The sequence below is a fragment of the Amblyraja radiata genome, chromosome 17 (genome assembly GCF_010909765.2).
Source record: "Amblyraja radiata isolate CabotCenter1 chromosome 17, sAmbRad1.1.pri, whole genome shotgun sequence".
Lineage (NCBI taxonomy): Eukaryota > Metazoa > Chordata > Chondrichthyes > Rajiformes > Rajidae > Amblyraja > Amblyraja radiata.
Window position 1 is genome coordinate 9,114,343 of NC_045972.1, and position 24,827 is coordinate 9,139,169.

At 42.1% G+C, this 24,827-nt stretch overlaps 1 protein-coding gene across 1 annotated transcript in view; it reads right to left on the reverse strand.

Moving 5' to 3' along the window:
* Nucleotides 1-6,768: 6,768 nt before the first annotated feature.
* Nucleotides 6,769-24,827, reverse strand: part of LOC116982972 (polycystic kidney disease protein 1-like 2) — an 84,928-nt gene continuing 66,869 nt past the window's right edge. Inside the window, exons 24-32 of the mRNA XM_033036505.1 lie at nt 20,974-21,159; nt 19,620-19,938; nt 18,690-18,823; nt 18,318-18,445; nt 14,944-15,104; nt 11,240-11,450; nt 10,673-10,774; nt 9,317-9,448; nt 6,769-7,059 (exon numbers count right to left, since the gene is read on the reverse strand). Coding sequence (XP_032892396.1) covers nt 6,937-7,059; nt 9,317-9,448; nt 10,673-10,774; nt 11,240-11,450; nt 14,944-15,104; nt 18,318-18,445; nt 18,690-18,823; nt 19,620-19,938; nt 20,974-21,159 — 1,496 coding nt within the window. The 3' untranslated portion in view covers nt 6,769-6,936. The remainder of the gene's footprint in view (nt 7,060-9,316; nt 9,449-10,672; nt 10,775-11,239; nt 11,451-14,943; nt 15,105-18,317; nt 18,446-18,689; nt 18,824-19,619; nt 19,939-20,973; nt 21,160-24,827) is intronic.

Sequence of the window (24,827 nt, forward strand, 5' to 3'; positions counted from 1 at the left end):
CCAGCAAGAAGAAACTGGAAAAGACCTAGAGGCCAGGATGGCGGCCAGCATTGATTATATGACGACCCATCACCTCAAAACTGATACCTTAGCTGAGGTATGGGCAAGACATTTACCTCCGCGAAATTGTGCGGCTCTGAATGTACCCAAGGTGAACCGAAGCATTTGGAGACACGTGGGGCAGGATATTCGGAGTCTGGATATAAAAATACAGAATGCTAGTAAAGGACTCTCGGCGGGTATAACAGCTTTGGCCCGTAGGCTGGAAAATGTGGATATGTCCAATGACATGAAAGACGCTTTAGCACTGTTTTGCAATGTTCAATTTGAACTGAACAACATCAGGAAAGGGGCTATTCAGCCAACGTTAGACCCAAAATTTGCAATCCTGTGCAAACAGAAAGCCATAAAACCTCAAAATTTGTTGTTTGGGGGTGACCTATCAAAACAGGTCAAAGATTTGGAGGAAGAGGCCAAAACGTTGGGCCTAATAAAAGCGACCAAAGGATATGTCGGAAAACGGTATCATCCTTATGGGACGACTAAAAAAGCAAGTACTAGTATGTATAGTACGAAAAATTGGAGAGAGGCCAGAGGAAACCAGCAACAGCGTCCTTTTTTAGGGGTTGGCCCGGGACGCCCACAATGGAAAATGCGGAAGCCTCCACTTCAACATTTACCCCACTTTCAACCTCAAGGCCCTCCGCAACCTCGGTTAAGACCAAGAAAGTAACACCACCGATAACCATGGAGGTAGGTGGGTCTGTGCCTCAAAAATTAATAAGGAGCACAGAACTTGGAGGGAGGTTGCAATTTCATTTGGAAGCATGGTGTAAGTTAACTGTGGATAGGTATATCCTTAGCAGTATTAAGGGATATCTTATAGAGTTTATACACATACCAGAACCTCCAGTACAACATACACCGGACAGAACTTATATGCTTACCAAATTAGACAGAGCTAAAGCAAAAATTGAAATACAAAGGTTGTTCACGAAAGGTGTAATTGAAAAAACCAAACATGAACAACAGGAATTTGTCTCAAATTATTCACAAAAATTCTTAAACCAGCTTTGGCATTTCTTAGACAACAAAACTATAGAGTGATGGCATATTTGGATGATATCTTGATTGTGGGGAAAACTTATGAATTGGCTAGTAGAGCAGTGGTTGCCACAAGAAAATTGATGGAACAGCTGGGATTCATTATCCATCCAATTAAGTCAAGATTAACACCTGCAACTAATATTGATTACTTGGGGTTCACTATTAACACACTTGATATGTTAGTGACTTTACCTATAGGGAAAGCCACTGAGTTCCAAAAGGATTGCACAGAGCTTATTAATACCGTTAAACCATCCATTAGACGGGTAGCCAGGATTATTGGGAAAATTATAGCCACGTTTCCTGCCATTCAATTTGGACGATTGCATTACCAAAATTTACAGAGAGAAAAAATTAGAGCAAAAAAAAAAAAAATTAATAGAGGCCATTTTGATAGGCCTATGGAGCTAACAATTAGAGCTATAAAAGAACTACAATGGTGGGAACAAAATGTTATATATAGCTCCAACCCAATAGTTATTCCAAACCCATCTGTGGTATTACAAACAGATGCCAGTGCACTGGGTTGGGGAGCAACGGATACCATCTCGAGCTCTGGAGGGAGATGGAATATACAGGAAACTAACCTACTTACCACAAAGGGTATAAATTACTTAGAAATGTTGAGTGCTTTTTATGGTTTAAAATCTTATTGCTCGGGAATGATTAACCAGCATGTTAGATTGCAGATAGACAATACCACGGTGGTGGCATATATAAATCATATGGGTGGAAATATATCAATATCCTGTGATGAATTGGCAAACCATATTTGGGAATGGTGTCTCCAAAGGAATATTTGGTTATCGGCTACGTATCTACCAGGGATACTTAATTCAGTGGCAGACGCCAGGTCACGAAAATTTAATGAAAATACGGAATGGATGTTAGACAGAAAGATATTTGCTGATATCACAGCAAAGTACGGAAGGCCGGATATTGATCTTTTTGCATCCAGGTTAAATCATCAGTTACCTAGGTATATATCATGGGAACCAGATCCTGAGGCAGAAGCTACAGATGCATTCTCTTTGCACTGGGGGAAATGGTTCATTTATGCATTTCCTCCTTTCTGCCTCATCAATCGGGTACTACGGAAAATTCAGCTAGACTCGGCATCTGGGATTCTCATAGTACCTGATTGGCCTACCCAACCATGGTTCTCGGTGCTGCAGGATTTGGTGCTTACACCATATATTACTTTAAAACATAGTCCTCAGTTGCTGGTGCATCCGGTGACTGGGGACCGCCATCCTTGCCATAATTATCTAAATTTATTGGTTTGTAGACTCTGAAGGAACCATTTCGGCATATGGGTTTATCTGATAGAACTGTGGACATGATCACAGCAGCACAGAGACTTTCCACTCAAAAACAATATTTATGTCATGTCAAGAAATGGACTAAATACTGCCTGGACAACAATCTAGACCACAGAAAGGTGGATATTCCAGCTGTCCTAGAATTCCTCACAAGCCTGCACTTTGAAGGACTCAGTTACAGCACGGTCAATAGTGCTAGGAGTGCCTTGTCCAGTTATTTATGGGAAGGCACAGAAAGACAGGGTGTCGGCTCACATCCTCTAGTAATAAAACTGCTACGAGGCATCTTTAACACTAACCCACCAAGGGCTAGATATAGCCAAATCTGGGATGTGAGCGTAGTCCTAAAAATGTTACGGAATTGGTCACCGGCTACGGCATTACCGCTAAACTATCTAACTATGAAAATGGTTATGCTTATGGCGCTGGTCACAGCGCAAAGGGTCCAGTCATTACAGAAGTTAAGATTGGATAACTTGACGGAGGCGACAGGAAGGCTGATTTTCGTGATCCAGGGCCTTATTAAGCAAAATAGACCAGGATCAGCGGGTCAGGTGATAGAGTTCATAGCCTATCCACAGGATGAACGTCTCTGTGTAGTAAAACACATCATGTTATATATGGACAGAACGAAGGCTATCAGAGGCAATGAAAAGGCTCTTTTAATTAGCCATAAGAAGCCATACCATAAAGTCTCGACTCAGACCATTTCACGGTGGCTGAGATATTGCTTAGTTCAGGCAGGAGTGGACACTAATGTATTCAAATCTCACTCCACCAGGGCTGCATCTACATCAGCAGCTAATCGCCTGGAGGTACCGATGGACAATATCCTCAGAACTGCAGGATGGTCATCAGAGAAAACGTTTCGCACATATTACAACAAACCAGTTAGAAAAGAAGAAACGTTTTCGGGCAAAATTTTGAGTTCTATTTAATTTACACCTGAAGCTTATAAGGTTTATAAATTGATTTAATAAATATTATTTACAATTTTTGCTTAAAAATGTTGGTATCATTGTGTTTTTTTTTTAAATACCAGTAACAATTTCTCCCAAACTACCAAGGCAGTTGTGAAGATTGGACTCGTTCCACGGCATGAGGTCACAGAGCTTTGAAGTCTTCACGAAGTCACTCACGTGACTCCGAAGTAAAATAGTAAGATTAAACGAGAACTTACCAGTTTGAAGTTTGATCTTTATTTTATGAGGAGGAACGTTGAGGGAATACGTGCCCTCCGCTCCCACCCTTATATGGTCATATCTTAAACTGGTATCTCTTTAATAATCTTACTATCTTAGGTCATTATTTTCTATCTGTGACCTCACACCGCTGCTTTGAAGAATGACACGCATGCGCCGTAGGCGGGGTTCTTCACGTATTCCCTCAACGTTCCTCCTCATAAAATAAAGATCAAACTTCAAACTGGTAAGTTCTCGTTTAATCTTACTAATATAGATCATTAACTCCATGTATTAATTCAGTCCTGCCACAATTTTTGGCTTTCGGTTTCAATTTAAAAAAACCATGTCTGCCATAAATGGTGCAGATAGAGTACTGTTCCTTCTCTCCAGAGATGCTGCTTGCACCGCTGAGTTAATCCAGCATTTTGTGTCTACCTTCAGTGTAAACCAGCATCTGCAGTTCCTTCCTACATAATAGGTACATTCTGATTAATACATGTTGGGAAAGATTATTGATTTACGAGGGAAATCAGCGTAACTTTACTAGAATGAGAGAAAGACCGTGAGGGTTAACATGAAGAGCAATCAAAAGACAGGGAGAAGATAGAGAAAGATAATCTACTTTTACTGGTTGAGGAGGCTTGAAGCAAAAGGGTGGGGGTGGGAAACAATTGCAATCAGTCCCTTCGACGTTAAAGTTGAAAAGCATTTCCACGTGCAAAAGGTTGTAAAAAGTTGAAACTGTCTTCAATGGTAACTGCTACAATGTCAATTGTTAACTTTACATCTGAGATTTTTATTAACCAAAGTTATTAAAGAATACATTATAGCAATGTTACAAAATTTTGAGATTTAAAAAATCAAGTCTGCAATTTATCCCATCAGATTAAGCATAAAAATAAGTTTAATTTGACACCTAATTCACTTTCATATCTCAAGTATTTAAAAAGTTATGGCCATTTTCATACTCGGAAATTAGCATCTTGTTCCCTATTGAATTTCTATGGACATAACAAAAAAGCTGTGATCGTGGACAGTCAAAAGCCCATAACTTTCTTAAAAATTAAGAGAACTGAATGAAATTTTCAGTTATCATAGATTGAAGCATTCTGAAACAAATATAAAATAATCTTACTTGGATGACCTGAAATTAAAGCATATAATTAGTTAGTTACCTAATTGTAGCTAATTTCAAACTTCAATTACTAGATCTAAACATCTATCCATTTCTTAATAAATGATTAACATTTTTAAATAGCCTAAGTGTCCAAATAATATTCACAAATAATTCACAGTAAAACATGATTTTTAAATCTCATTTACATTAATTTATAGGCCAAATGGAAGTAATTTAGTGTTTAATTACTGTAAATTAAAGTCCATTTAAATCAGCTTTCTAGTGGGATCCTGTGAACGCGCTGGTTTAGAACGTTCACATTGCGGTAGATTTGTGCCCTCAAATGCCCAGAAAAATACTACGGGATATAATGGGCCCAAAATTAGCTACTCGCAACATTAAACTTTGTATAAAGGGATCTTAAGAAGCCCTTTTTAACGTAAAAATAAACAGCCTACCTTCCGTTTTCCCCTGTATGAGATCCGGCCGGTTGCCGGCGGTCGGGGGTTTAGAGGTTAATTTTAACCTACTATAACAATTTAATAAAGCCCTTAAAACTAATTATAGCTCAAGCGAGGGAATCTTGCAGCGATTTTTCGTTAATAATTAACTAGGCGGAAAAACCTCGATTTGAACAGCCTAGGGAAAATCGCGTATTAAACCCGCCCCCCTCTAAACGGCGCCATAATCGCGCACACGGGCTGGGACAGATTTTCAGCGACGCTTCAGGTACGTTTTGCAACATACCTATACATTATATGTGGGAAGGAACTGCAAATGCTGGTTTAAACTGAAGATAAACACAAATAGCTGGAGTAACTCAGCGGGACATGCAGCATCTCTGGAGAGAAGGAATGGGTGATGTTACGGGTCGAGACCCTTCTTCAATATTAAAATTTAAATGTATTTTTAATGGTGAGAAATTAGAATCCAAAACGATGAGGTGCTCAGGTGCATTACAAAAAGTTATCTCATAGACAAAATGTATTCAAAAATGGATTTCTACCACAGTTGGAATACAAGAAGTTGTAAGTGATGCTCGTTGAAAAGAGCTCGACTGAGTGTTTGAAAAAATCATATTCCCACTGTCTTAATCGTAGAGCGAGACCATAGACTGGCAGAATAGGCTCAGATGCAGGGTTAAATGAGGACAAAAGATACTGCAGATGCTGGAATCTGGGACAAAGCAGGACATTAGAAGAAAGCAGGTCGGGCGATCTCAACCTGCATCATTGACATTCAGAAGATAGACACAAATGCTGTAGTAACAGCAGGACAGGCAGCATCTCTGGAGAGAAGGAACGATTTTGAGTTGATACCCTTCTTCAGATTGAGAATCAGGGGAGAGGGAGTCTAGAGATATGGAAGGGTAAGGTGTGAAAATGACAGATCAAAGCAGATGATGATATGGAAATGTAGAATGGTTCCACATTTCCATAGAGGAGAAGGTGACAAGGAGGCATACAATCAGTAAAATTAATCAGGACAGTGAAACTAGTCGGAGAACCAAGGTGGGGGAGGGATGGAGAGAGAGGGGATGTAAGGGTTACCTGAAGCTAGAGAAATTAGAATTCATACCGCTGGGTTATATGCTGCCTAAGCAAAATATGAGGTGCTGTTCCTCCAATTTGCATTGGACGTCACTCTGACAGTGGAGGAGGCCCAGGACAAGAAGGTCAGTGCGGGAATTAGAGGGGGAGTTAAAGTGTTTAGCAACCGCACACCCTTTGTCTCTCTTGTCTACTTGACCTGCTGAGTTCTTTCAGCATCCAATTTTTCTTGTTTCTTCTTCCCTGCTTTCATGTTCCCAAATGGAATATTTTCTAGCAATTTATCAACTTTACATGAATTCTAAGATGTCTAATAATTACCTAAAACACTAATAATAATCATCGTATGTTTTGCAACATTTGATTTGCCGTACAGTCATGCCAATAAAAAGCAACAAAACACACAAAATACATTTGAACATAAACATCCACCACAGTGACTCCTCCACTTTCCTCACTGTGATGGAAGGCGAAAAAAAAAAGATAATGAAGACATTATTCAAAAAAAAAAGCACTGCATTTTTGTTGTGAAATAATCTGCACTCTTCATTAACTTTTGCATCACATAGTTTCTCCCCTTTGCAGAATTATGCAACCATTCAATAAGGTGTCTGGTTTTCTCCATTTGGTTCCTTTAGGTGATTTGCCTTTTCCCCTTAGAGCAAAGATTCCATCACTTCAGCATTTGACTGAGGCGTTCTCTTCTTCTTCCTTTGAACTCCAACGATGCCGCATAATCTTGTCAAAAGTAAGTCAACTATTTCTTCATTTTCCGAAGGCTGAAAAGTAATTGGATCAACCAGGTAACAGAAAAGTTCAAGTATTCGATTCTTACAACACTGTCCATCTGCGTTTACATTTCTCAGTAATGGCTACAGAATTAGTCAATATAATCACTGAACTTTGGAAGTCTCATCTTTCACTTCCTGTGACTTTGCTTTTACCTGTAGTCTATTAAAAAAAATCCCTATACACACACACAAACCTTACAATACTTTCAGCTAACAACATCATAGAAATAGAATTCATTGAAATGCAACATGCTTTACTGAATTACTGAAAGAAAATTTGATTTTTTTCAATTTCCCACAGTAAAGCAGCAGCAGATTAGGTTAAAGAAAAATAAATCCAGGTAAATAAAATGAAAAGGGATAAAATATATGTATTGCATAAATCACTGGGACACCAGTCCTGGCCTGTAGTTATCTAAAGCCAATATGGAGCCAACTCCACTGTAATGCCCAAGGTTATGTAATGCATAAAATGTTCAGTATTCTACTCTCCTCTTTAAGTGTGCCTTGCTGATTAATGAGACCCTATACACTATCCGCATTCTCACACGATCCCCAATTTCCTCAATTCCCTTAGTTTCCAGCAATTTATCAATCTCATCTTGACTAAACACAGTTTTTTAGTTTAATTCAGAGATACAGCAAGGAAACAGTCCCTTCGGCCCACCGAGTCTGCACCAGCCAGCGATCCCCACACATTAACACACGCCTAAGGACACTTTACACCCAGTATACAAACCCAAGCCAATGAACCTACAAACCTGTATGTCTTAGGAGTGTGTGGGGAAACCAAAGATCTCAGAGAAATCCCACGCAGTCACGGGGAGAACGTACAAACTCCTTACAGGCAGCACCCGTAGTCGGGATCGATCCCGGATCTCTGGTGCTGCGAGCACTGTAAGGCAGCAACTCTTCCCCTGCGCCACCGTGCTGCTCCTTTGGTGGAGAATCCCATGGATTTGCAATGCTGAGAAAATTGCTGAACATCTCAGTCTGTGCTTTCCCAAATCTTAATCTGAACCCATGGCCCCAGACGAAGGAATCAACAACTGTTCTTTCAAGGTCTCCAAAAATATGTTTATATTTGAATGAGATTTTCCAGGCATGCAGGACTATTCTACTATGACTATTCTCCCTTCACCACCTCCAGTTTATATTCCAGTTGGAATATTTTGGAGCACCAAGTAACCAAGAACCAAGAATCTGTCCACTTAGAATGGACCAGCCATTCCATAAAATCAAAGGACATCAAAGAGGAGGATGACTGAACTTTGGGCCTTCCCTCACAGTAGGAAACTTTGATTCCACTGTGCAGGGGATGTTTACGTTAAAATACTATCGTGTTTTGTTCTTTTTTATTCGTCTGGCTGTATGGTGACCCCAAATTTCACTGGACCAATTGGTGCATGTGACAATAGATGTCTCTTGAATCGTGAATCTATTCCACGAGTTATCATCAGGAGGTTAAGATACTACCACTGCCATTCACTGTGATCATGGCCTGATCATCCACATTCAGTACCGAGTTCCTGCTTTCTCACCATATCCCCTGACTCCGCTATCTTTAAGAGCTCTATCTAACTCTCTCTTGAAAGCATCCAGACAATTGGCCTCCACTGCCTTCTGAGGCAGAGAATTCCACAGATTCACAACCCTCTGGGTAAAAAAGACATTCAAGGTGCATTTACCCATCCTTTAAGTTGGCTACTACAATTATCAGGCAGTGGTATTGGAACGTATGAAAGCATTACATTTCTCACAATTGTGTATGGGAAATTTAAATTAAGCCATCAAAAATAATTAAGGGAAGTATTTTTCGGAATAAGCCCCTAAAATGAAGTAAAACAGTTAAAGAAACAAATGCGCGACGCCAAATATTATGAAATCAGACTGCAAATGTATTACAAATCAGAGCTTTGAATATTAACAGCATCATCTTCTGTAGTATCTTTTTGGAGTAAGTTTGAGCAAAAGATTATTTCTGTTATTTTTATAAGAGAACCAAGGATAAAATCTTCTGAAGACATGAGATGTAGCTGGGGATCAATATGTATACATTTGTGTTTGCAACTTGCTCCTGAGTTTTGTTTATGAATGGTAATTGGGTGAGGGAGAGAAAGATCACTCTTCGGTGAGTGTGTGTGCATGTGTGTAACATGAGTTGACTATGTGATCATTTCAGACAGTAAAGTAACACCAGCAGTTGGCAAAAGCAACAAAGAGTCCGCCCACTGTAGGTACGCACCATAGGATTATGTCGCTCCTCACTGAAGGACACGAGTAGGGCAGAAATAAAGACATTGATGAGGATGAAGGTCATGAAGATCACACAGGTAGTGATGATGAATGCACCCAAGACTGGATTACTTCTCAGCACCTGAACAAAATGTAACAAAATGTCATGCATAATTCAAAAATCAGCATCAAATCTCACAGTATTCAAGCCCCGACACTTATGGTATGTACGTACGGATGATTAAATGTAGTATTACATACTATAATTTAAGGGCTGAATTCCTCAGAATTGGTTTGGGAGAAATTCCCCTGACAAGGTGATGATGGCGGAATGGGGGAAACCCATGCTGTTGCCACCATGGATCCAGCCCAGTGGCCAGACACACCCCCTTGGTGCCTATCAGCCCAGAGGTTCAACAGATGTTGGGTGCTGGACAGGCTGACCCATTTCACCTGCTGTCAAAGACTCCACTCTGATGGCATCACTGAAAAACATTTCAATGAAGTGAAGTAAGCATGTGCCTGCGTTACCTTGCTCTACAGGATTGCTAACCCAGTTCAAATGCAAGGGCTTGCTTTTCAGTACACCAGTCCTCCTGGCAACATCAATGAGAGATCACATCAATTTCCAATCACTACATTCTTAGCACATCAGTGCTCCAACACTGATGGAGGAGAGGGTGAGATTTATACAAGACTGACTCAAGCTAAAGTTGGAATAGTGGCTCCTCACACACCCAGCAGTCAGCTCCATCTGATACATTGTTTACCAGCATTTCACAATCTGCGTGATTTGCACCTTGCAAGGGCTGTAATCCATACATATAGATAAAAATGACATCTCACCTTCCCCGAGCTAACAATGATCTATTCTACATCTTCCTTGAGCTTCGTCCCCCTTGATCTCTCATTCTCACACCTTACCCTTCCATATCTCTGTGTTTCCCTCGCCCTTGATTCAGTCTGAAGAATGGTCTCGACCTGAAACGTCACCCATTCCTTCTTTCCAGAGTTGCTACACCTACACTGCCCCACACACACTTGGGACAATTTTACATTTATACCAAGCCAATTAACCTACAAACCTGTACGTCTTTGTAGTGTGGGAGGAAACCGAAGATCTCGGAGAAAACCCACACAGGTCACGGGGAGAACGTACAAACTGTACCGATGGAACCCGGTTCTCTGACGCTGTTAGGCAGTAGCTCTACCTCTACGCCACCATGCCAGCCCCAATGTAAATTTTAGGCTGCACCAAAATTATCCCTAATTTAAAATTCACAAACAGTAATTAAATCACATTTCTGGCACATCCACGGGATTAGAGCGATTTGCAATTGTTTTAGTGATATTGCAACAGTTTCACCTCATCATAGTTGAAGACTCCAAGCTGTAGACGGACCATTGTTACAACTGCACTAGTGAAGGTTCTGTAGGAGGAGAGGTTCAAACCCAGGACCAGGTTACACTGTGGAAGAGAAGATAAAGCCCTGGTTTTAATCTGTAATAATGTTAGTGACATAACAAAGAAGGGACAGACGGACCAATTGAACTGGGAATTCACTCGTATGTTCTGGTAAGGGTAATTATAATAACATATGTTTCTACAGTATTAACAACTTGCATTTATATGGCTCCTTTAGCCAGGTCAAAGCATCACCCATGATACTTCACAGGAGTACAACCAAGTAAAGTTTCACACATGATCAGAAGCATAAACAAAAAAATAATGTGAAGAGCAACTTGAGAGAGACATAGGGAGGACTTTCCAGACTTTAGGGCTTTTATGGCACAGATGGTGATGCAAATAAAATATTAAGATATCTCAAAGGGATGTAGGATGGCAGGAGGTCATGGAGACAAGGGGCGGGGACAAGGGGCGGGGACAAGGGGCGGGGACAAGGGAGAACAGTGGGGATACCAGTTTGCTTACTATAGAGGAGTAGCTCACGAGCAACACCAGCATGATGAGCAGAAGTCCCAGAAGATTACCCCAAGCTCTCTCCATGGAAGAAGTAATTAAGTGCATCTTCGGGTTCAAATGCAGCAGACTCCAGAATTTGACGGTCGCTAGTAAGACCAGGAAAGCAATCACGTAACCAAGGGCAGAGTCAGTAATTGCAGTCTCATAGAAGTTGATGAACCTGCAAGTAACCACGTACACCATCAGTTTACATATATAATGATTATGAAGACAAATGTTTTATTATTAAATCTACTGTAAACCTTTATCTTTTTGCAGTTATTTGAATTCATGATCAAATTGGTACATCTGCATCCAAATGTTTTGTAGCCCATGTTACAGTTTTAGGACATTTCTCAACCACCATTTCACAGCCTATAGAAGTGTATCATGAGGGGTGTAGATAAGGTGAACAGAAGGGAGTCTAAAGCTAAAGGGTGTAAGAAAGAACTGCAGATGCTGGTTTAAATCGAAGGTCAAACCAAAATGCTGAAGTCTGAAGAAAGGTGTCAACACAAAGCATCGCCCATTCCTTCTCTCAAGAGATGCAGCTTGTCCCGTTGAGTTATTCCAGCATTTTGTGTCTACCTAAAGCTAAAAGGAATAGGTTTAAGGTGAGAGGAAAGATTTCAAAGGTACTTAAAGGGGCAGCTATTTCCGCAAAGAGCATGGTGGCTAAGAGGAACGAGTTGCAGAGAAAGCATGAATTTTTCAGATAAGGTGATTTTGGACTCCAGGGGGAAAATCTCTACCGGAATATCTAAATATGTTACCGTTAGCGCGACCATAATATGGTGGAATTCTACATTAGGAAGGAGAGTGACACGGTTAATCCAGGGACGATGCTCCTGAACTTGAATAAAGGAGACTTTGAAGGTATGAGATGGGAATTGGCTAGGATTAACTGGCAAATTATACTTAAAGAGTTGAGTGTGGAGATGCAATGGCAAAGATTTAAAGACTGCGTGGATGAACTCCAGAAATTGTTCAGCCCTGTCTGGTTATCGTGAGGTTATCCACTTTGGTGGCAAGAACAGGAAGGAAGATTATTTTCTGAATGGTTTCAGCTGAATGAATGAATGAATAAGTACGTTTATTTGCCAAGTATGTGTACATACAAGGAATTTGCCTTGGTGCTCCACTCGCAAGTAACAGCACGATATACAGTAATCAATTAAGAATAAAACATAAAACATTAAGAATAAAACATTATAGTTTAACATGTGAATGAAATAAAATACCAGAGCAAAAGGAGGCTACAGACTTTTGGTTATTGAGTAGAGTTACTGCTCATGTGAAAAAAGCTGTTTTTATGTCTGGCTGTGGCAGCTTTGACAGTCCGGAGTCGCCTTCCAGAGGGAAGTGCTTCAAAGAGTTTGTGGCCAGGATGAGAGGTACAGAGATGATCTTACCCGCTCGCTTCCTGGCCCTTGCAGTGTACAGTTCGTAAATGGGGGGGAAGGTTGCAGCCAACAACCTTCTCAGCTGATGGAGAAGGCGAGGACAGACTCTATGATGGCAGTATAAAACTGGACCATCATTGCCTGCCGCAGGAAGTACATCCTCTGTTGGGCTTTTTTGACTGTGGAGTCGATGGTGGCCTTCCATTTTAAGGTCCTTGGAGATGATGGTTCCAAGGAACTTTAAAGTCTCCACAGATGTGACTGTGGTGTTGTTGATGGTGAGTGGGGGGAGGGGAGGGGAAGCTCTCCTAAAGTCTACTATCAATTCCACTGTCTTAAGGGCATTGAGCTCCAGGTTGTTGCGATGGCACCAGGATACCAGCTGTGCCACTTCCTGTCTGTCGGCAGATTCCTCCCGATCCTGGATCAGTCCAATCAGGGTTGTGTCATCTGCAAACTTGAGAAGCTTGACAGTGGAGTCTGTGGAGGTGCAGTCGTTGGTGTAGAGAGAGTAAAGGAGAGAGGAGAGTACGCAGCCTTACGGTGCTCCTATGCTGAGGGTCTGCGGGTCAGAGATGTATTTTTCCAGCCTCACATGCTGCTGGGAAAATTAGGAAAAGGGAAGGTGAAACGAGGCCTAGTTGTGCTTGTACATCAGTCACTGAAAGTAAGCATGCAGGTACAACAAGCAGTGAGGAAAGCTATTGGCATGTTGCGAGAGGATTTGAATTTAGAAGCAAGGAGGTCCTACTGCAGTTAGGGTTAGGGTTAAGGTTAGGGTTTGGGGGGGGGGGGGCGCTGAGGACCGTTGGCTGCGCCTCTCTTCTTGTCCAGTGGCTGTCAGTTGGCCCCCTCGGTGCTGGCGGGGATACACACAGGGTGCTGTGGTGGCTCTGCGGGTCAGGCAACACCTCTTGAGAAGGGTCTCGACTCGAAACATCACCCATTCCTTTTCTCCGGGGATGCTGTCTGTCCAGCTGGGTTGCTGCAGCTCTTTGTGTGTGTCCCCGTTGATGGCTGGTGCTCGGCTTTCGCCGGCGCCGGGGGGGGTTGGCCGGTGGCTGCTGGATGGGGCAGGGGTGTGGCTGATGGTCCCCGGCCCATCGGGGAGCGGATTCCTCGGGAGTTGGGGTGGGATTGGGCTGGAGTTGGCGCTTCTTCTCTGAGCTAGCTGTGGCCCTGTGGGCTGCTGCTCTGGGCCGGTGTCCCGTCGGTCCGGGGTTGCCCCGGATGTCTCCAGCCATCCCCCGGGCGGGGATAGGGACACTCAGGGGGGGCAGTCCAGTGGGGGTTCAGCAGCGCTTGCACCGCCGAGGACCCGGGTTCGATCCTGGCTGCGGATGAGGCCCGGGTCTGTGCATGCAACTGCCGAGAATGTCTCTCCGCTGGTCCAGTCTCTCCAGTCTCCCTCTCGCTGTTGCACCACGCTCTCCCGCTACCTGGCACCCCTGTTCCACAGATTAAATATATTTTTACACATAAATTATGAATAAAGATGAGAATTTATACGCAGTTTGTTCAGCGAGCGCTTCGTTCACTTTTACTTTATGGCGAATGACCTTTGACAAACCCCATGATTCCTTGCGTTTTTCGGAATACCGAACTCGCTTATTGGAAGTCACTGTTTTGCAACTGCTTTACACATCTCAGTGGTTGAATAATATTAGATCCTTGATGCTGGAGAAAATATTACTTCAAGAATTATTTTAAACCCATTTCTTGTTCTCAGAGGAGCAGGATAACAGGTGTTCTATCCTTCATAAATCGGGAATGAGATTTATCTTTTTTTTAAATAAATATAATCAGGTATTTTGTTCTTGACCAAGTGCCCAGACAGAAATGTCTGAAATGTATCAACTGGAGAGATCTCGAAAGAACTGCCATCAACCGAGTGAGGTGGAGGACATTTGTCAATGGCCTAGTGCATACTAGAGGAGCAAAGGGCTTAAGATGAAGTGTTTATTCTCACCTTACTTCCATGAGACACAATGTGTAAAAATGCATTATCACAGCCAACAGCACATTTAAAATTAAATGGCACAAATAGTCACATCACTATTTCAAGTGACTATTTTGAAGGGCTGAATGGCCTACTCCTGCACCTATTGTCTATTGTTTATCACCAACCAGAAAATAACGCTAGATTAGATTTAGGACTCAAATTCACAACTTTTATGGCCAACAATCACACAACAAGGCTTTCAATTTCTGCAACATAGGAAGTACAGTATGTTCCAGTGTTTACAGGAACTGGATAAATATCCCAGTTACCTGTCCCGATTCTGGAGGTAGTCCTCTATAACTCTAGGTCCAATCACTGCTCGTTTTATATACAGTCCAAATGCACTCCAGCTGCACAGTATAATGGCCACGTCAATTATGTTCCATTTGTTCCAGAAATACTTCAGTCTTTTCTGTTTTAGCTGTTTTCCCTGAGAACGGAGATAGGGCATGGGGTTAATGTCAACTTTGTGTTTTATATTTGTTTCAGCATGCTCCATATCTAACTATACACAATGTGTAGGAAGGAACTGCAAATGCCTGTTTACACCGAAGATCGACACAAAATGCAGGAGTTACTCAGGCAGCATCGCTGGAGAGAAGGAATGGGTGACGTTACAGGTCAAAACTGAAGAGTCTCAACCCGAAAAGTCACCCATTCTTTCGCTCCAGAGATGCAGCCTGTCCCGCTAAGTTACTCAAGCATTTGTGTCTATCTTCTAACTAAATACACTTCAGTTGCCTTCATCGGTTATAATTGATCTGAGTTTAATTGATCAGGATTAATCTCAGTCCAGTGCCTTTGTTAGTCAATGTAATAAACCTTCTGTTTGCTCAGTTGATTAATGACGCATTTTACTAAACTGGACAGGTGCAGAAGGTTCCAAAGCTCTGCAGAAATTGTCCAGGTACTAATTTGCCTCGTGAATCGTGAGAGAGGGGTAAATTGAATGGAACCTTGATTACACTCCAGCAGTCTCTGCTGAGAGCTGGGGAGAACTGCTTTAAGATTAGTTACATAATGAAGTTACATGATAGCTCTTAACAGGCAAAACTTAACATGATTTGTGGTCCTTTTAATTAATTACCAGAGAATGAATACAATTACAGACCAGCAAGAATAGCCTCGGGGGAGAGTAGATTAAAAATGCAAATATAATTTTCCATCATTCTTGATTAACCTTGTGATTTTGATAAATTGTGGTTTTCTTTAAGATGGGTTAACTGTAGCAACATATAATGTGTACAACAGTTAGCCACTGATAGTCAAGGTGAGTCAAATAGTTTAGTCTCAAAATACTTGACTCACGATTGGGAGAATAAGAATCATTGCATAACAGGTTTTATCAAAACAATTTTCTCTACTATTTAAATTCATAATAAAAGGATTATCACCTCAGGCAAAACAGCAAGTTTCAGGAAAATATATCCAGAGACCACAGAGTAGCCATCTGCAGTAAAATGGAAGAACTTGCACAATGCATGGTCCAATATGTGGTCTCCCAACAACCACAGTATCAGAGATACACAAAAAAGCTGGAGAAACTCAGCAGGTGCAGCAGCATCTATGGAGCGAAGGAAATAGGCAACGTTTCGGACCGAAAACCTTCTCGCCCGAAACGTTGCCTATTTCCTTCGCTCCATAGATGCTGCTGCACCTGCTGAGTTTCTCCAGCATTTTTGTGTACCTTTGATTTTCCAGCATCTGCAGTTCCTTCTTAAACACAGTATCAGAGAACCTTGTCCCAGAGGAGGGGAGGTGATCCAGCCACTTGGCGGCAGGACACAATAGAGCAGAACAGGGTTCTTCATTTTGTTTCTGTTAATCAGCACCTGCCCCTGGCCTCCATCCACACACCCTCAACATGGCCACTGCTCCCCAAGCTCCTGTGATCTCTCTGGCTTCAGATGTTCAAAATTCAGATTAAATGTTTTCAGTTTAAAATACAGATTATCTATGATCATAGAAAGTATCCCAGGCTTTCAAAGTCCTCCCAAGTCCCAAGTCCCCCAAATCATGAATGATCTTTGTTTGAGCCAAGATGAAACTAAAGTTAAGAGTCATGGAATGTTTTATTGTCATATATCCCAAACAATGAAAGTCTTACTTCGGGTTGAGACCCTTGTGAGTGTTCGGGTTGTGAGACCCTGTTTCGGGTTGAGACCCTTGTGAGTGTTCGGTTTGTGAGACCCTGTTTCGGGTTGAGACCCTTGTGAGTGCCAGACTTTATGAACACTGTACATAGAAACATAGAAAATAGGTGCAGGAGTAGGCCATTCGGCCCTTCGAGCCTGCACTGCCATTCAATATGATCATGGCTGATCATCCAACTAAGTATCCTGTACCTTACACACGGGAAATTGCAGATGCTGGACTACTGAACAAAACACAAAGTGCTGGAGGAACTCAGCAGGTCAGGCAGCATCTGGGAAGGAATGGACAGGTGACATTTTGGGTCACAACCTTTCTCTGGAACTTAGTCACCATTCCCTCCCCAGATGCTGCCTGACTTGAGTTCCATCAGCATTTTGTGTTCTGCTTATGGACACTGTACATACAAGGGAGCTCCCATAATATCATTCAATTCAAATATCGAATGTATGTTAATATCTTTGTTCCTATCAACAACAGGACTAGTTTCCCCTCTCTCTCTCTCCACTTCTAGTCATTGATCTACCCATTGTGTGTGCTTTTAATGTCATTCAATGTTTGTGTATATAGTTTGTATATTTTCTGACATGGACAAATTTGACTTTTGTAAAAATGGTTCCCATTTGTTATCCAGGATGGCCTGTATTTAATTTTAGATATGGGTTAAAGAAATCATGATCCGTGTGTAATGTTCATTTGTTTTTAGCACCCTACCAGTTTCTTACAGGGAAGCTCAGGGACTTACCAGCTGTGATGTGCAGTTATAAAGTAAAGGACGTCTCCCCTTCACTACATTGGCACTTGGCAAAAAATACTTAGTAAGTTGTAAACATAAGAAGCGACAAGTCATAACACGGATGCAACTAATGCCGCGGGTCTTGAATGCTCAGGTATTGTGTTCTTATTAAATAAGATACTCCAGAGTTACATTGGTAGGAGATCAAGGTTCAGACACATTGTTCAAAGTAGTTCTTTTAATTCAATACAGCATTGAATTAGTGGCAGAAGCTGAGCCCAGGAACCAGCCTGTCCCACACTGCCAGGCATCTGGAACATGGTTTGCCCGATCACTCAAAGTCCACAGAGTCCCAGTAATTTCAATTAAACAACACATAAAATTCATTGAATAGAATCCGAAACCTTTCTTTAATTCCTTGTTTTCAAAAGTGTTTTTAATGATTGAAAATGATCAGGCTTCTGCAGACTTTGGAGTGAATTGCAGATCATTGCATTTGGACTGCCAGTAATTCACCTTCCCTTTCCCCTCTCCGATCCCAGTCTGACAAGGACCAATGCTTTTAGCTGGTGACTCAACATGAAAGGTCTCAGGACCACGATGCAAACATTACAGTATAAAGGAAACTAACATTAAAACCTGGAAATTACCCAATTTTAATGTTTAGCACAATTCGTCAACAATATTAAATAGCATAATTTCCAGAAGATTATCTCAATTCAATTAAAAAAATGTTTTGCTAATCATTCCACCTACCTGCATGACCATATAATAAATAACCACAAGCATAAAAACAATTTGTGCCCCTATAACGGAAGGGTAATTTCCGTCAATGTAGTGGTACAACCGGATGATCTCCTTCTCCATATTGCCAAGAAAGACACCTGAGGAGAGAGGTTTACAACTGCTGAGGATTTACCACAGTACAAAACATGACCATATAGTTTGCAATGAGATCGCAGTACAGAAACAAGCTGTTGAGACCAGGCTGTGCAGTTGTCTACTCTCATGTGCAGTAGATTTAATTACATGCATCGTTTTATATTCTCCCTCCACTTAGATGTGCTCAGTTCTCCCTCTGGTGTCATCTTAATAACTGCATAAAAGCAAAATATATTTGTCTCTTACCAATGGCTTTCATCTCCAGCATCAACGTAACTACGCAAAACAAGTTTACATTGGCATTGTAGACTGTAAACTCTATAAAGATGGCTCTGGTGTACATATCAACCCAGCTGTTGTCTTTCAGAAACTTAATAACTCTGCAGGGAAAATAAAGTTAAACATTAGATTTCAAGAGGAAGAAACAAACACTATAATGGAGAAGTCTGCAAATATACATCAAAATACAATGATGCCTGTAACTGAAGAAGATAGCTGCTGTATGTCAACCACCAATGGACAAAAGTTGCTCTTGCTCTGGAGATGCTTCCTGCAAGGTGTGTACCAACAGAATCAGTTCTGATTATAACATCATCAGTCTTACGCAGCTTGTCTAGTCTTCTGCATGACTAATTATGTGGGAAAGATATTTAAATGCAGCAGATGCTGCAGAGAATATTCCATCCAAAATGAGCTCATTCAAGGTGGAAAGATTATAAATGAATAAATGAATGTTTAAAGATCTTTTACTGAAAATCTTATCTCACAAAGGAATAGTAGTAACTAAAACTTGAGACAGAGAAAGAGGTCATGAAATGGTTACAGATTAGCAACCAAAAACAGAAAAGTTTTGTAGAAACATAGATGTTTGCAGATGCTGTAGTAACTCGGCAGGTCAGTCAGCATCTCTGGAGGACATGGATAGTTGACGTTTCAGGTGGAGACACTTCATCAGTCCACAGATTTTGTCTGACCTACTGGGTTTCACCAACAACTTGTTTTTTTTGTTAAAAAAATAAACTTTTGGACTGCTATCAACTAGAATTTGAAAACCCCCCAATCTTTGATGACAATAAGGTGAGTAAATGATTTCCTGATGTTTCCAGGTGTGACATAATTTCCATAACTGAGGTCTTATAGAAAATCCCCCTTTATTATCCTTACTGTTTTAATTACCTGGATGCAGTTTTGAATTCTGTTCCCAGCTCAGCGACATAGCCACCTCCTCGATAAACTGCCAGTTTTCCCCAAACAGGATATCCATTCAACTGCGATTCACTCTGATATCGCCAAGAGGAGCCGAGGCTTGAGGAGTCTGTATATACACTAAGGTTTCCAAAGTCCAACATGTATTCATCACTGTAAGAGTAGGGAGCACGGCATTCCTTGATCCTATCCACCAATCGCGTTGGCACAGGACAAGGAGCTGGTTTCACTCTCACCTGCCGTAGGCGAGGGCTGCCGATCAGCTTTGAATTTCCATCTGTTATAAATCCTGGTTCAAAAGTACACAGACATTTTCAGGTCAGTCGTAACATTTATTTACAATTGCCACCTGATAATCTGTGACTGGACTGGACATTTTTCAGATGCTTACATTGCCATTTTGGGATTTGCATGGGTACATATTAAAGTAACGTTTTGAATATTATGAAGAAATACCAGAGAACATTTTCAAAGTTTCTAGAACCCATACACACCCCAAAAATATTTGTGCATTACTCATCAAAGAAATAAATAAAGTCCTTGTAGAAGGCAATGCAGAATCTCAATTTCACAAACCATCTTTGGGAATCAAATGATGAAATGACCAAAGTACCAGTTCTGTAGGGAGAAACTGCAGGTGCTAGTTTAAACCGAAGATAGACACAAAAAGCTGGAGTATCTCAGCGGGTCAGACAGCAACTCTGGAGAAAAGGAATAGGTGATGTTTTTGGTTAAGACCCTTCTTTAGACTGAGAGTGATTGCAGCAAATAATTTATTTATTTTTATGATACTGCCTGTGAGGGAAATTCATTTTGTTGTCTCTAACTGAGACAATGACAATAAATTTGAATACAATACAATACAAAGCTGAGTTACTCCAGCTTTTTGTGTCTATCAAAGGAATCAATTCTCTTCTTTATCACACGTGTATAAGGGGTTAGACAGGCTAGATGCAGGAAGATTGTTCCCAATGTTGGGGAAATCCAGGACAAGGGGTCACAGCTTAAGGATAGAGGGGAAATCCATTAGGACCGAGATGAGAAAAACATTTTTCACACAGAGAGTGGTGAATCTCTGGAACTCTCTGCCACAGAAGATAGTTGAGGCCTGTTCGTTGGCTATATTTAAGAGGGAGTTAGATGTGGCCCTTGTGGCTAAAAGGATCAGGGGGTATGGAGAGAAGGCAGGTACAGGATACTGAGTTGGATGATCAGCCATGATCATATTGAATGGCGGTGCAGGCTCGAAGGGCCGAATGGCCTACTCCTGCACCTATTTTTTATGTTTCTATGTTTTTATGTGTAATATTATTTTAACATTTACCTTCAAAAGCTCCATATAGATTCGGTAATAAGATTTCTTCAGTCCAATTGTAAAAATCATTGACAGTTATTGAACCATTGAACTTCTTGGTAAAACTATCATTGAGAGCTTTGTTTAAATAAAACGAATGAGGACTTCGTTCACCATAGGCAATAATCGCCAATGACACCAGAAATAGTACATGTGCTAAAATAAAGAAGAAATGCAGAATAAATAGTTTTACCTTTGTTCTATTTTTGCCATATTGGCCACAATGATATATAAGCCGCATGTATCTGTGGCTTGCACACCAAAGTACCAAAATACAGCAATGCAGACAGACTTCATGTTACAGCTTTTAAGGTCATGGGAACTTGTCCTTACAAAATTTACAAATTATCCCAGAATAAAATTTGCACATGGAATTTATGTGATCAAAAGCAAAAATGTTTTTTTCTACACAATTCCCGATATTGGTGCAGATGACACAACTTCCCACTACATAAAATCACGACATGGCCCGTTTTCTAGGAAGACAACATTTCCTCTCACAAGCAAGGGTCGCTTATGTTGCTTTACCCAGGTATCAGATGTATCTCAGTACATTAGCTCACTAAATCTATTTTACTTGTTTGTATCTTCATAACAATGGCAGAAAAACTGATGGAAGTAGCAAAAGTTGGGTACAGCATAATAACGTTTTTGAAGAGCAATGTGCTAAAGGGCCTGTCCCACATACGCAACTTTTTCGGCAACTGCCGGCACCCGTCATAGGTCGTTGGAGGTCGGCGAAAATTTTCAACGTTGAAAATTCAGCGGCGACCAGAAAGACGCTAGGACTCTTTGGGTGACTGAGGAGACGACTCACGACCATACAGGCGACACCCTGGCGATATGTCGTGGGGTGAAGCCTGTATGGTCGTGAGTAGTCGCCCAAAGAGTCGGACCTTGTTCTGGTCGCCGCTGGATTTTCAACATATTGAAAATTTTTGGCGACCTGCAACGACTTATGACGGGTGCTGGTAGTTGCTGAAAAAGTTGCGTAAGTGGGACAGGCCCTTTAGCCTTTCTGCACTATATATCATTAAGCATTAGCTACTATAGTACTTTAAGAATAAGAACTATTTTCATACAATTTACCCAGTTCTAATTTATAAGAATAATACACCAGAATTTATAAAATAAAAAAAATACAGTTATACTTTTACTTTTTTCCTGCTTTTTTCTATAATCAGTCTCTGACAGAAAATTTGGTCTCACTAAATTTGAAAAATAGCAGCTGCTGAGTTTCAGGAGCAGAGTGCTGCAAGCTGCTGTTAACATTGTATGCATCAGGCTCCAAAGGTCGAAGTTGTCTCTCTCTCTCTCTCACATTGTCTCTCATTCTCTCTCTCTCGTTCTCTCGCTCTCCTTTCTGACCATCCCTCTTTCCTCGCCTCATGTGTTTTTCACAATATCATAGATGCCTCTTTTCCCACATCCTAGTTATTTCCTAGTGGCGGCGCGGCTCTGGCTGCAGCGGCTCTCCGGCAGTCCTGTTTGTTTTGTGTTTTTTGGGTTGTTTATTTTCGTTTTGGTTAGTCTAGTTTTGGTTTTTAGTTTGTGTTTTTTGGGGGGGGGGGGTTGAAACGGGGCTTGCTGTCTCTCCCTGTGGGGGAATGCGACTTTTTTGTCGTATTCCCCTTCTCTGCCTCCGTCTGCGCTGAGGCCTAATGGCGGAGCTGGCGACCTCGAGGCTCAGGAGGCAGAGCCCGCCAGGACTCGCACTGAGCTCGCTCCCGTGAGGACGGCCCGGCTCGGGGCTGGAACAGGGCTTCCGTGAGGGACTGTGACGGCCGGCCCGAGGAAGGAACGGGGCTCCCGTCGGAGTGGCCGAGCTCGGGGAGGTACGGCGTTCCCAGCCCGAGGGAGGAGCGGTGCCCGGTCGGGGCGGCCCAGCCCGAGGGAGAAGCGGCGCCCAGTCGGGGCGGCCCAGCCCGAGGGAGGAGCGGTGCCCGGTCGGGGTGGCCCAGCCCGAGGGAGAAGCGGCGCCCAGTCGGGGCGGCCCAGCCCGAGGGAGGAGCAGTGCCCGGTCGGGGCGGCCCAGCCCGAGGGAGGAGCGGCGCCCGGTCGGGGCGGCCCAGCCCGAGGGAGGAGCGGCGCCCGGTCGGGGCGGCCTGGCGCGAGGGAGGAGCGGCGGCCTGGCGCGAGGCTGAGACGGTGGCAGTACTCACGCGAGGGCGATCCGGCTCGGGGCTGGAACGATGCTCCGGGGGCTGGGACGGCAGTTCTGGTGGCGGTGGCCTGAGACCGGGGTTCGGCCGCGGGCCAGCGGCTGCGTCAGCAGGTCTGGTGAGCGGCAGCTTCGACCACCCCGGGCCACGGTGTTTGAGCCGTGGGACAGGTTTTAACATCGCCCGGGGGGTATCGCCTCAGCGCAGAAGGAGAAGAGGAGGGAAGAGACTGCAGCCCTAAGACTTTTGCCTCCATCACAGTGAGGAGATGTTGGGTGGACTCACTGTGGTGGATGTTAATATGTGTTTATTGTTGTTTTTTATTGTATTGTATTGTATGTATGACTGCTTCAATTTCGTTCAGACTTCGGTCTGGATGACAATAAAAGGCTATCTCATCTCATCCTTCTTTCTTTACCAAAAGTCATTTTACTGTAAATCATTTTGTATATTCATTAGCTACCTTTCAATATTCATCTACCCCTATGTACTCCCTGGTTTCTCCAGGTCTCAATCATACACTCTAGCTTAATCAGGAAGTAGAACACTTAAGGGGCTGACACACATATTATATTTTTGTAAATTATTACATTAGTGGATACATTCAATGATGGCAACCTCAATTCAGTGCTAATGGAAATTTCGATTTGAAATGCTGTCTTTCCGATGAATCTCAACTAATGTCCTTTCCACTCACTCAGTTGGATGTGAAACATCAGAGAACATTACAAAGAAAAAACACCACGATCATCCCAATGGCCAGGACATTTTTTTCTGCGACTAATATCAAAACAAAGTATTCATCATTCATTCTGAAAATTAGTATGTTTTCCAAAATATTATATTGTTTGAAGGACATTAGGTCTGCTGTCCAGGCCAATAATTATCTTTCAATAAACAAATGTACCAAATGATGTCATTTTTTGGTTTGCAATGTTAACTATACTTTAACGGTCTAAATTGGTAAATGGATTTGGAACACCACATGACATTGAATGTACAATATGAAATGAAAATATTTCATCTTATTGGCTACTGAATTGTTAACGTCACTATTGGCCTACAATTTCCAGTTTATGCCTGTCTTTTTTCATTGATTATGTTGATCCAATTGAACTTTTCAAAGAACTCCCCTTGGATCTTTCTACCAATTTTCTAATCTATGTCCCTTAGCTATTGGCCTCAATGGTAAGGTTAATGAGTCTAAACTGCTCATAATTTTACACACTTCAATTAAATCTGTAATCTGTCTGCTTTCCCCCAAAGACAATGACCATCTAACTAATCTCTCCTCATAATAATAGTTCCCAAGAGCTGACGATGCTCTTGTACTCTCTAGTGCTCTGGCACGTTCCATGTAATGTGCTTTTCTGAAATATGCACAGTATGTTGGCTGTGGTCCAATTAGCTTGATGCTGCCCTTACATTCTATGCCTTGAACAACTAGGAGCAAAGTAGAAACATAGAAACATAGTAAGTAGGAGAAGGCCATTCGGCCCTTCGAGCCAGCCCAGCCATTCAATATGATCATGGCTGATCATCCAAAATCAGTACCCTGTTCCTGCTTTTTCCCCATATCCCTTGATTCCTTTAGCCCTAACAGCTAAATCTAACTCTCTCTGAAAAATATCCCGTGAATTGGCCTCCACTGGCAGAGAATTC